Raw genomic sequence first — 13,001 nt, 5'->3', positions numbered from 1 at the left:
CTTTTCTTTTCTGGTAGGCTTTGAGAGTAATGGCTAAAATCATGAGAGAATGCTGGTATGCCAATGGCGCCGCTCGGCTTACAGCCCTGCGGATTAAGAAGACTCTGTCACAGCTCAGCCAGCAGGAAGGCATTAAGATGTAAGGCTGCGCCTTCGCTTGAACTCGCCTTTCCCTTCACATCTGCTCCTGGGTGTAATCCAGAAGGTCACTTGTTCTACCTCACTGAGAGGGAACAGAGGATATTGCTTCCTTTCACAAGGGTGTGATGAGGCCAACTGAGAACTCCCCAGGATTTCTTTGGATCCAGGAAACCATCGTGTGGGTCCTTCCTGTGCACTATGAACGCTTCTTTCCCAGGACAGTTACAAAATGTTGTGTAGTCTACCTTTATTTTTTATTAACACAGAACTTGTTTTTTAAAAGATGATTGCTGGTCTTAACTTTAGGTAACTCTGCTGTGCTGAAGATCATCTTTAGGGGTAAAGGAGCTGGATTGCTGTTACACAAAACATTTCTTATTTTTTAAGAAAGTGATTTCCTCCTGGTTAGTACATTCTCAGAGGATTCTGAACCACTAAAGAGTTTCCTTGATTCAGACTTTGAATGTACTGTTCTATGATTTTCAGGATCTTAAAACTAATACTTTAAAAACTCTTATCTTGAGTCTAAAAATGACCTCATGTAGTAGTGAGGAACATAATTTATGCAATTGTATTTTGTATATTATTATCGTTCTTTCACACATTCAAAACATTACATGCCTTCAAAATGGGATTGTACTATACCAGTAAGTGCCACTTCTGTCTTTCTAATGGAAAGTAGTAGAATTGCTTAAAGTCTGTATTTCTTAATACCTGTCCATCATGTTTTCATTCAAAAAGTTTTGTTTATCTTGTTAACCCAGATTTTTTTCTGTCTCATTTTTTTGGGAAAGGTTTTTGTGGTATGTTATTCAGTACTCCATGGTTGAAAATGCCTTTCTCCTACCAAAATGTGCTTAACCACTAAAGAAATGAAGTGGCATTAATTGGTAAACTAATATGGTTATATTTGAATATTTTCACGTCAGGCTTTTGAATTTGAGTTGTGTTATTTAAGTATACTTTAAAAATTCAAGTGGCACTCTTAGACACTTAGAATTACTTTTAATAATTTAAAATTTGTTGCATATGGACTAATTTTTCTAAAGTGGAAAGTTGGTGTAGATGCTTGTGAAAAACTGTGGCATCTGAAAGTCATTTTCTTCTCTATCCGATCAGAGACAGTGTTTTTTTTTTTTTTTAAGAAGTGAATTACATTTAAAAATTGAATATGGTTAATGTTAAATAGTAGGTTTTTCCTTGGAAAGATAATTGATTGTTTGAGTAGCTGACGGGTATGCAGGAGATTCATATTCATTACTTGGCAGTCTGTGTTTGGTGGGTTTTCTGTCTGTAACTGAAGCTAGAGTTGGAGTGTTTTAAGGTTTCACTGCTCTGGAGGAAAGAGGAAGGCAGCTTTTATTTTAATTCAGTCTCCTGTGTGCAAACACTGCACTTGTTTCACTTCTGTGGGCATGTGATGGGTTCATTGAACCCCTGGGATCTGAGAGATAGCTAAGGAATATTCTGAGGAGAGATTCTCTATTTTATAGATGATTTGATCAAATTAAATGTTTAAGCAAGCTTGTCATGTCTTCTCAATAGTGTGTGTAAATGAGCTCGGAATGATTGGTTTGTACTTCCAGTACTCGAAGTCCTGTGTCATCTTTAATGTGGTAAAACAATAACAATAACAGCAGCAACAATTGCCTTAGCTGTGAGGCAAGACATGGGCTTGGATAGTGCTTTTAATTTCTCACTGAAAGGGTCATACTAACCTATCCAGGACTTTGGTCAGTAGAGGTAGTGGCTATTTACACTGAGCTGCTTTCTGAGGTCTTATTACTTATGGGTAAATAAGTTTGGGAACTCTTATTTGGTCTTAATGCCAAAGTAATTTTAGAATGAATGACATACTACATAGGAATTTAATGTCAATTTCATGTGTTTAAAGACATCATGGGCAAATATGGTAGAGGTTAATATTTTGCTGTTACCATGATTTTTTATCATAGCATATGAATGCATTTGAGGGTTTTTTTTATAATTGTGTCATATTTCCTGTTTAATAATCTCTAGCTCTTTGATCAGGTACTTTTTTTAAGCCATTTCTAAGCCTACCAGATTTGCTTTATGAAATTCAGGGGACCAATGCATTTTGTCACTAAAACTTATTTTTTATAATTTTAAGAACATACCAAAAGTTCTTGTCTGATTTAAAGTTGTGATACATGATTTATCACTTTCACAAAAGGTAAACAGCTTTTGCTGAATATTATTTACTAAATCAAAGATTGAGTTACAATTTACCATTCTTGCCTGCGTGGATAAAATATACTTTTGATTAATCAGGGAATATTTTTAAGTTGGAAAATAGTTCTTAATTGGGTTTACATATTTATTACAGCTGATTCTTTTTTTTGACTAATTATAATTGATAAACCCCAAGTGACTAATATTGAAAATGAAAGTGACTAAAAGATAAAACATCATGACTGTTGTGACCATATCTGCAGAAAAATTTGACAAGAATATTAATTTTGTCATTTAAAACAGAAGGCTTTGTTTATACTGCCTGCCTTCAGATACTTACTTTCCAAGATTCATTTGGCTAAAATATGCCTTCAGGCTCATTGTTTGTCCATACGGATATTTTGTCTGTACCTTGGGGAAGGCATGTTTATGGGGAGGTTTGAGGGGTGCAAACATACCTGATTTGTTCTTCACACATTCAGATCTTTCCCACCTGCCTTCCTGCTGATCCTGATTCAGAGACCACTCCCTCCCACCACCTTCCCTTGTCCATGTCCTTCGTGGCCTTTTAACTGATAATTGCTTTTGATATTAAGAGTGAAATGGTTAGTGGACATTGTGGGACTACACCCGTTCCTTAAGTCATTGGACACGGGGGCGGGGCGGGGGGGTGGGGGAGGAGTTCAGGTTTGGCATTGGGTGGTTAATGCTCCCTCCTGGCTGCCATGGCCCAGGAGTAGGATGGCTACAAGATAGCAGCTATGATGATGGGAGTTAGCCCAGAAGCAGTGGTCAGTTATATCCCTTATAGGACACAGTAAGACCCAAAAAGCTGAGCCTATGATTCTGCTGTGACAACGGTGCTCAAGAAGTGCCTTGAGTTGGTGTATAGTGCCATGGTCATTAAGAATTGAAATGTTCAGTTATTGCAAGAATAAAATGGTCACAATATTATTTTGCAGGTCATACATAAGTTACCTTTTTTTTTTTCTCTATCTGAGAAGTGTCACATAGAAAATTTTATAAAATGAGATGGTGAAGTGCTGAAGTGCGTGACAAAATCAGTATTCCTTTTTGACATATCAACAATTGATTTTTATCCTTACACTGATTGTGAGTCAGCTATTTCTTTGGCTTCTTGACTGTGGGTGTTCTGGCTCCTAAGGGTAGAGATTCCAAATAATTAGTCTTCTACAACTTTGTGGAAATGCCCACTTGGGTAACCCTGAGGTCCTGAAAAACAGCTCTGGATGTGCACTGCAGCTTTTCATGTCAATTTGGAATGCTGGAATACCTGGGCACGCCTCTAGAACATTCTGAGGGTTGACAGTACATTAAAAAAAAATTTAATCTCATTATGCAATCTTATTTGTAATATACTTTAGAAAAGGTGGCTAATAGCATTCAATCTGTTGCTTCAAAAGAACTTAGTTTTTTGTTTTGTTTGTTTTTACTTTTTAACAAGATTTGTGAATTATCATGAACCATGTTTGATATCCCTTTTTCACTTGTGCCATTGGAATGGGGTGTTTGGTATTCCTTTATATGTCAAGGAGATGCTTCAAAATGTCAATTGCTTTAAACTTAAATTACCTCTTAAAAGACCAAGGTACATTTACCTCATTGTATATATAATATTTAATATTTGTCAGCACATTCTGCAAGTTTGCAGTTTTACTTCTATAAAGTTTGAGTATTATGTTGCTGAATTACTCAAATGGTACTGTATTGTTTGTTCTTGTACCCCAGATAACATCACCTAGACTCTCTGTTTTCTGTACTTGGTTGTATTTGTGCAGAATTCTTATGGCTTTTTCAGCGTAACCTCTGCCCTTTCAGATGTGTACAGGAAATGTCCATATGAATTTCATTTTAGTTGAATGATTTTGAAATCTGTAAAGAAGAAAGAAAACAAAAACTGCAGATCCCCATAAATTTTTTTAAATGTATATTGTATTTGTAGTAATATTCTGGATGAAGTGTATATAGAAAGTAGAAGAGTGATGCTTACGTCAAGTCCTAACACTACAGTAGAAAGATGGAAGCAATGCAAATAAATCACTTTTTTTCCCAAGTCTTAGTGGCCTAATTAAGTATGGCTGTGTGGGTGTGTGTGGGTGTGTGTTGGCGTGAGCTGTGCTCTAGATGGGAACCTTGGGATGACTGTCCAGTGCACAGCAGTATATTGTCACCTGCTGGAGAAAGTCCCGCTCAGCCCCCCACCTGCTGCACAGTGCTCTTGCTGCAGGCTCCGTTCCACATGCTCTCTCTCCTCCAGTGGATACTATGGCGCTCTCTAGTGATGACTCTGCCTGAGTTTATGCTCAAACAGTATTACAGTTTTTTTTTTAATTCTAAAAAAGTTTTATTAAATGAACTGTAGTTTATTATTTACATATTAAAGCATTTGAATACGTATACCTTAATAAGACTATTCAAGATACCAGTGTATGCATTCTTCAGTCATGTGGTTTATGAAGTAAATTTATTTTCCCTATTTTCACTTGACTGTGTCTATTTTCTATTTACTTCACTGTTTATTTTCTCCTGTATTAGCTAAGAAATGACAGTCACTAGTTGAATAGTTTGTTGGTCTTCTATATTAAAGTGACATGTCTTTATGTAGCTATCCTCTCATATGTGTTTCCAAACTTGTAAAATGAGTTCATTTAGTGTTTTACTGTCACCATTGCTTTGCCCCTACAGTAGGTTGAGAGTTTACTCTGTCAGCATCCTTTGTTATCTCTGTGCCTAATCTCACCATGCTTTGTTATTTTTTTTTAATGTCTATGACCATTATTATGTACACTGGAGAAGAATATACATGAAAAATTTTCTGAGGACTCTTTATGCCTAAACGAAAAAAATACAATGGTTTATGTATAAAAGTGAGTTAATTTGCAAGAATACACAAGTAGGGAAAACAGTATATTAACTGCTATCCAGTAGAACAATGCCCTGTGGAAATAATGAAGGAAGTTCAAGGGGCAAATGGTATGGATTAAATATTTATTACTAATTTAATTTGGCTAATCTGTGACCAATGGAGGGTATGGAGGATATTGTTGTTTCTGGAAAGGAGAGAATATGAGTAAACATAGGGAGTAGGCTATACTGTAGGTCTGATAAGTCCATGCTTGTTATAATACCTTAAATGTGCTATATCTTGCCAATGCATTTTATACTTACTTCAGTGTTCCCTCATACTTTAGAGTGAAATCGACGAAAACTGTTGAAATGCAGGGATCAGCTCTTTTCTCTCTGAGCAGTATTACTATTTTTATTCCTAAAGTATTTCAGTGATTTTTGGAAAATGTAGTTTCTTCTTTTTCCCTAACATAAAGATTTGTGTGGATGGGAATAATTTATGGAATAGAATTTTTAAAAGTAGATTTGTACAGTCTCCTGGGAATGAGAACTTGCCTGATAAGTCGAGATGTGGTCCCAAACCTGGGGTTCCTCTCAAATTAAAGACTAGTCATCTTAAATCAGACTGAATTTAGGAGTTTGTCCTTCCTTCATAATAAAGAAGCTTGTCACCAAGATGTAGAGCTTCTGTTGGAAGTGTGTGTGTTGGGGTGTGTATTGGAGGGGGGAAGAAATTATTTTTTAAACATCATAAATAGCAGGGTTATCTGTATACAGGACTCTTTTACATGTATCCAGATTTGGAAGAGTAATTTTTACATATGTGACCTAATGGGTATATTCTGCTGTTCTGAAACTATTTTTTAAATTCTATAATTAAAGATGATATGAAACCGTGAGACTATTTGGACAAATGAGTAGGAAAACTAATATTAGAAAAACTAGGGCTGAGTCATGCATGGTTCTTGAAACTGTTTTTAAGAAATAGGGGGAAAATACCGTGGAAATAATTATTGTGTGAATTAAAGAGAAGTGGAAAAAGAAACTTAAGACTGTATTTCTGTTATAAAAGATAGAATCACAGAAAGAAGGGATTGACAACCTGCACAAAAAATATTCCGGTGCTGAACAGAATGGCATTGTTTCATCTTTAAAGAAGGTGTAGCTTTATACTCATACTTGATAACATTAGGTGTTTATTACTTTTCTTTAATGTTGGCCACTGTGATTTACAATACTATCAATTATAGGATTTTTTTTTAATATCTTCATTCTTTATTTATTTTGCTTTTTGTGTCACACCTGGCGATGCACAGGGGTTATTCTTGGCTGTGCACTCAGGAATCACCCTTGGCGGTGCTCAGGGGACCATATGGGATTGCTGGGAATTGAACATGGGTTGACCGCATGCAAGGCAAACACCCTACCCGCTGTGCTATTGCTCCAGCCCCGCAATTATAGGATTTTATGCATACAACATTCCAACACCGCATCCTCCACCAGAGTGTTTATTTCCCTCAGTCATTAGTTCTGCCCCCACCCCCATTTCCCTGTTAGAATCCCTGCATTGGTAAACTCAGTTTTATAGACCAGTTCAGATTCTGTGGTTTTTGACCCTTCCTTATTCCCTTACCATGCTTTATATCCCACATAAGAAAGATCATGTTGTATTTTTTTCCTGGCTGACTTCACTCAGTGTTTACCCTCCAGTTCAGTTTGCATAGCAGAAAATAGCATGGTTTTGTCTTTTATGACCGAATAGTAGTATATAAATAATTGTGTAGATCTATCATAGTTTTTTGTTTATTTTTTATTGATTATCCATGAGATTATAAAGCTGTGATTGGGTTTCAGTCATACAATGATAGATATTAATAAATGAATTGCTGGATCATATGGAAGATCAGTTCTTAGTTTTTTTTGAGGAGTGTCCATACTGTTTTCCAAAACAAGTCAACATTCCCACTAGAAGTGAGTAGAGTCTCTTTTTTCCCAAATCCACACCAACTCTGGTTGTCTTTGTTCCTTTTGATGTGTGCCAGTCTCACTGGTGGGAGATGATATTTTATTGGTGTTTTGTTCTCCCTCCTTACTCTTCCACATATGGAAAGAAGGCCCTTTTGGTGGCATCATCCTTGGTGAGCTAAGGATTGTAAGGTTCAGTATTTGAGAGGGTGGTCATTTGGCTGTGGACACCGAGGTGAGGCATGTGAAGGGTATTGGGGAAGAAACAGAGGCCTAGACCTTACAAGAAGGGTCCTGGGCATTGAGGGCAAGCTTCTGAGCCCCTATTCCAATGCCTCCTTCCTCCTCTGACCCCTGTGTTCATTCAGAAGACCTCGGCCTTCTGGAGCTGGTTTTAAAATCACCTCTCTAAAGATGGGGAGGGTAGAGGTGAGGCAAGGAGGTTGTGTACATAAAGAACGACACAAAGCAGGGTAAAAACAGGTCCTTTCTGTCCAAGAAAGGACCATTGTGTCAGAGAAAGAATACAGGGATTAGGGTGCTTGCTTTGCATGCTACTGACTGCAGTTCAGTCCCCCGAACCATCAGGAGTGACCCCTGAGCATCACCAGGTAATTCCCTAACCCCCCCCCCACCAAATACATGAAAATTTTGTATTTTTCATGTATTAAAATTTGAGAAGACAAATGCACTGTAGCACTGTCATCACATTGTTCAATTTGCTTGAGCGGGCACCAGTTGAGTCTCCATTGTGAGACTTCTTGTTACTGTTTTTGGCATATCGAATATGCCACGGGCAGCTTGCCAGGCTCTGCTGTGTGGGTAGAGTACTCTCAGTAGCTTATCCGGCTCTCCGAGAGGGACAGAGGAATCAAACTCGGGTCGGCCGTGTGCAAGGCAAACACCCTACCTGCTGTGCTATCGCTCCAGTCCGAGAAGACAAATGATCCATTAAAAATGTCAAGAGTAAATCATTACACAAGAAGATACATAAATAAACACAATTGCTTTAATTACAAAATTAAAATTACCATAAGAAACCCTGCCAGACACAGACTAACTGTAATAATAACAAGACAATACCATGTTAGGGTGAGAAAAACTAGCATATATATAATATTGCATAAAATACATGGAGTTACAGCAAATTAAAAAGCTGCACTGCTAAAGAAACAATGACAAAATAGACCCAACGCAGAAAATATTTGCTTACCACCATTCTGACAAAGATGATAATCTAAGACACATGAAGCACTTAAACAAATCTCATCAAAAACAGGAAGAAGAGCTGAACAGACACCTCACACTTCCTCAAAGAAGACATGTAGATAGCTAACAGGTACCTATATATTTTTAAGTGCTTTTCATTACTATCAGAGAAATGCAAACCAAACTAATGAGATATTCACATTAGTGATATTGGCACACACCAGAAAAAGCAGAAACAGTGCTGGCATGGATATGGAGGAAAAGGAACTCTCACTATTGGTGGGAGTGTTGACTGGCCCAGCCCCTTTGCAAAACAGTTGGAGACTTCTCAGAATTGAACTCCCCTAAGACCCAGAGTTCCACTTGGCATCTACCCCAAAGCCCCAAAACAGTTATTTCCAAAATATACTGTTGCTATGTTCATTGCAGCCCTGTTCACAGTAGCCAAAATTTGGAAAAAACCGAAGTGCCCAAGAACAGATGAGTGGGTAAAGAATCATTAGGTGCACACACACACACACACACACACACACACATAATGGTATGCTACTCAGCTAAAAGAATGAAATCATGCAATTTGGTGCTACTTGGATGGAACTAAGAAGTTATACTGAATGAAGTCAGGAGAGGGACAAATATAGACGATCTCTCATAGGGTATAAACAATAGAAAGGAAATAATAAATACCAAAGGCAACAGAACCTGAGAATTGGTCTACAGAGCTGAGTAGGGATTGGGTATTGATGGGGAGGGGGGTGGGAGTGGTTTGTGAATTACTGGAATCGAACACGGGTCGGCTGTGTGAAAGGTGAACGCCCTACCGCTGTGCTCATATTGTAAACCACAGTGCCTCAAAAATTGGGGGAAATGTTTATCTGAAATTCAAATTTAAGAGTTATCTTGTGTATTAATTTAGCGGGGCTGGAGCGATAGATAGCACAGCGGTAGGGCGTTTGCCTTTTATGCGGCTGACCCGTTAGATTCCTCCGCCCCTCTCGGAGAGCCCGGCAAGCTACTGGGGGTATCGCGTCCACACGGCAGAACCTGGCAAGCTCCCCGTGGCGTATTTGATATGCCAAAAACAGTAACAATAAGTCTCACCATGAGAGACATTACTGGTGCCCACTCGAACAAATCGATGAGCAACGGGATGACAGTGACAGTGATTAATTTATCAACCCAGTATCCCTAATCCAAGGAAAATAAAAATGTACCCCCCACACCAAAGACTTCAAGGTAAATGTTCTAGCAGCCTTGTCTCTTCTAGCCAAAGACAGGAGAAATGTGTTTGTCTGCGAATAGTGAACTAATGGTGGGAGAAAAAGTTAAGTGTATGTGGTGACTTACTTATTCCCCAACAGCTGAAAGGAATGATTCCTGGTCTCCCATCTCCCACAAGGAGGGGCCCCCAAGCCACCCTGCTACATGAAGTAAACACGGAGACCAAAGATGGACATGAATGTTGGGTATAATGAGTTTATTCTAATACGAGATTTCGGTTATGAGTACAAACTCTTAAGTTTACTGAAAATCATTCATGGAGGGCCAGAGAGATAGTGTAGCAGCATGGCGCTTGCCTTACCTGGGATCAGTCAATCCTGTTTGATCCCCAGCATCTCATGATTCCCCAGGAACCACTGGAGGCCACTCCTGAGCACAGATCCAGGAGCACTGCTGGTGTGACAGTACCATTTTTGCCCCCAAATAATAATAAAATGTCACTCATTCGTGAAAGAGAACCAGCAGCAGGTTATCTACTGGTCATATCTCAGTCTGTTCAAAGACAATCTCCCTCCCCTCTGCCCCTCTTGGTTTTTATTTGTTTTTGTTTCTGTGGCCACACTCAGCCGTGTTTAGGGCTTACTCCTGACTCTGTGCTCAGGAATCACTTCTGGTGGTGTTCGGGGCCCATAGGAGGTACCATGGATTAAACCCAGGTCAGCCACGTCCTATCACTTTGGTCCTTTTCATTTGTTTTTTTGCCCCCCTCTGCCCCTCTTTCCACCCTGCATGCTGCATGCTTCCTATCACTGATGCTCTCATCTTCCCCCACCCACCCTGCTGCTTGCCTGTGCTGCTGGGGGCTGCTTTCCTCCCCTCGGCCTCTCTCTCTGAATCCTCCCTCAGGTCAGCTCAGAGGTCATCCCTCTACTGTTCCCTCCTGCACTACAGGGCCACTGATTAGAATTTTGAGGACATGGGTACCATGTTGGTGGGACTGTACCACTTCGTAGGGGTGCCTTCTCTGCCTAGCTCCCACCACACTGGTCGGATGCCATGTCCTGGGATACTTCCCTCTGAGCCCCTGCATGCATCCAGCGAACTCTCAGGAGAACAGGATTTGGAGCTGTTCCCTTCTACAGCCTTCCTCCTAGCCCAGGGCTGGTCCTGAGCAGCCGCCAGAAGTCTGCTGAATTAATGAGCCACCCTGTGAGAGGAAGCCTTCTGGTGAGGAGCACAGAAGGCAGCTAGTTGTAAAGTTCTCGCCCCCCCCCCCCCCCCGAGCTCCTCAGATGAAGGCTCCACAAGCTTCTAGGGAGGAATTCCACGTTCACAGGACTCATTCTCCTCATGTCTTCTTGTTTTGTTTGATTTTTGGGTCACACCCGGTGATGCTCAGGGGTTACTCCTGAGCTCTGCACTCAGGAATTACTCCTGGTGGTGCTTGGGGGACCATATGGGATGCTGGGAATCGAACCCGGGTTGGTCGTGTGCAAGGCAAATGCCCTACCCGCTGTGCTATCACTCTAGCCCCACACCTGATGTCTTCTTGGAAAAGACCCTTTGATTCATGCTTTCCTGCCACCGCACTAATCCTTGGCCTTTCTCTAACTGTTCTGTTTCCTTATTCCATCAAGCATATTTCTTGTCCCTGTACTCCTTTGCATTTTTCTTATAGCAGATACCAGTTGTTTTCTTTAGAGCAAGATCTCCCCTTTCAGCCTAGCAATTTTCAGGAAGACAAAACTTTGGAACTTCTTGACTTTAGTAAATTTAAGTGAAAAAATATTTTACACTCTCAATATTAAAAAAAAAAAACAACCTTGTACTGGAGTCAGAAAGAGTGAGTGTGGGGCTGGAGAGATAGCACAGCGGGTAGGGCGTTTGCCTTGCACGCGGTCGACCCGGGTTCAAATCCCAGCATCCCATATGGTCCCCTGAGCACGGCCAGGGGTAATTCCTGAGTGCAGAGCCAGGAGTAACCCCTGTGCATCGCCAGGTGTGACCCAAAAAAGAAAAAAAAAAAAAAAGAAGATACAGAAAGAGTGAGTGTGCAGCAGATAAAGCTCTTGTTATGCAAGCAGCCAACCTGGCACACTGCTCAGGAATCACTTCTGGTGGTGCTCGGGGGCCCTTTTGGCACACCCCATTTGGTCCCGTGTGCCACTAGAAGAAAGTCCTGAGCACTGTTGGGTGTGATTCCAAACCAAATAAAAACCAAACCCACTAATAAAAATTATTTGTACCTAAATTTACATATTGTACTTTTATTATATACTTTATTTCTATTTTTTTTAATAGTAACACTGCCAGGAGTGACCCTGATCGCTGTGCTAGGAATATATATAGATCATGGCCAAGTGTGACCTCCAAATCAAAATCCAACCCAAACCCACCAGGATTTTTGCTATATCTCTACCTCTTGGGACATCGACACCTACCTAGCTTAGGAGTTTCTCGAGTCACTTATTTGGGAAGTATTTCCAGAGCTAATATCTTTGTGATGCTGATACAAAATGTTTTAATTTATGTTTCTTTATAAAACTACTTAAGTGACATGAGTTGCAGTCTTTTTGTTTAGTTTGGGTTTAGGGGCCATATCCTACAATGTTCAGGTCTTACTCCTGGCTCAGTGCTCAGGGATCATTCCTGGCAGGGCTCAGGGAACCATAAAGGGTACTGGAGATTGAATGAAGGTCAGCCTCATGCAAGATAAGTATCTTACCTGCTATACTAGCTCTCCAGATCCCGTGTGTGTTGGGATTTTACTGGAATTTTCAACCTGTATTGTACAGTTTTGTTAGCCATGCCCAGCAATAGCACAGCGGTTGGGCATTCGCCTTTCACGTGGCCGACCTGAGTTCGATTCCTCCCCCCCTCTCAGAGAGCCCAGCAAGCCTCCCAGCAAGCTACCAAGAGTATTGACCCCGCGTGGCAGATCCTGGCAAGCTACCCGTGCGTATTGGATATGCCAAAAACAGTAACAATTAGTCTCTCAATGAGAGACGTTACTGGTGCCCGCTCGAACAAATTGATGAGCAACGGGATGACAGTGACAGTGACCCAGCAATGCTGAGAGGGTTACTCTGGGCCTAGTGCTCAGGAGCCTACCCTGTCAGTACATAGCGGATCATGTAGGTAGACCAGCTGGCTCTGCAGATGCAGGATGACTCTCTGGATTAATCTGGACCCTGTGGCGCCTTCGTCGTGTTTTGGACATTTGGGACCTGGTACAAGGTCCAGGAAGCAGTCTTCGATGCCATGTGTCAGTCATGTGGTTGAGCTTTTTTCAAAAAAAAAAAAAAGTGTTCTTTAGGGGCCAGAGCTATAGTTCAGCGGGTAGGACACTTGCTTTGCATGTGGTCGACCTAGGTTTGATCCCCAGCATCCCAAACGGTCTGCCT

The 13,001-nt window shown here is 40.6% G+C and overlaps 1 protein-coding gene across 2 annotated transcripts in view; it reads left to right on the top strand.

Moving 5' to 3' along the window:
* TGFBR1 (transforming growth factor beta receptor 1) overlaps positions 1 to 4,833 on the top strand; it is a 65,420-nt gene extending 60,587 nt beyond the window's left edge. For both annotated transcript variants that reach the window (XM_055146313.1, XM_055146306.1), the window contains exon 9: positions 18 to 4,833. In XM_055146313.1, coding sequence (XP_055002288.1) covers positions 18 to 143 — 126 coding nt within the window. In that variant the 3' untranslated portion in view covers positions 144 to 4,833. The remainder of the gene's footprint in view (positions 1 to 17) is intronic.
* Positions 4,834 to 13,001: the final 8,168 nt, after the last annotated feature.

The sequence above is a fragment of the Sorex araneus genome, chromosome 1 (genome assembly GCF_027595985.1).
Source record: "Sorex araneus isolate mSorAra2 chromosome 1, mSorAra2.pri, whole genome shotgun sequence".
Classification (NCBI taxonomy): Eukaryota; Metazoa; Chordata; class Mammalia; order Eulipotyphla; family Soricidae; genus Sorex; species Sorex araneus.
Note: the sequence above shows the minus strand (reverse complement) of the source record. Positions and strands in the feature narration are given on the sequence as shown.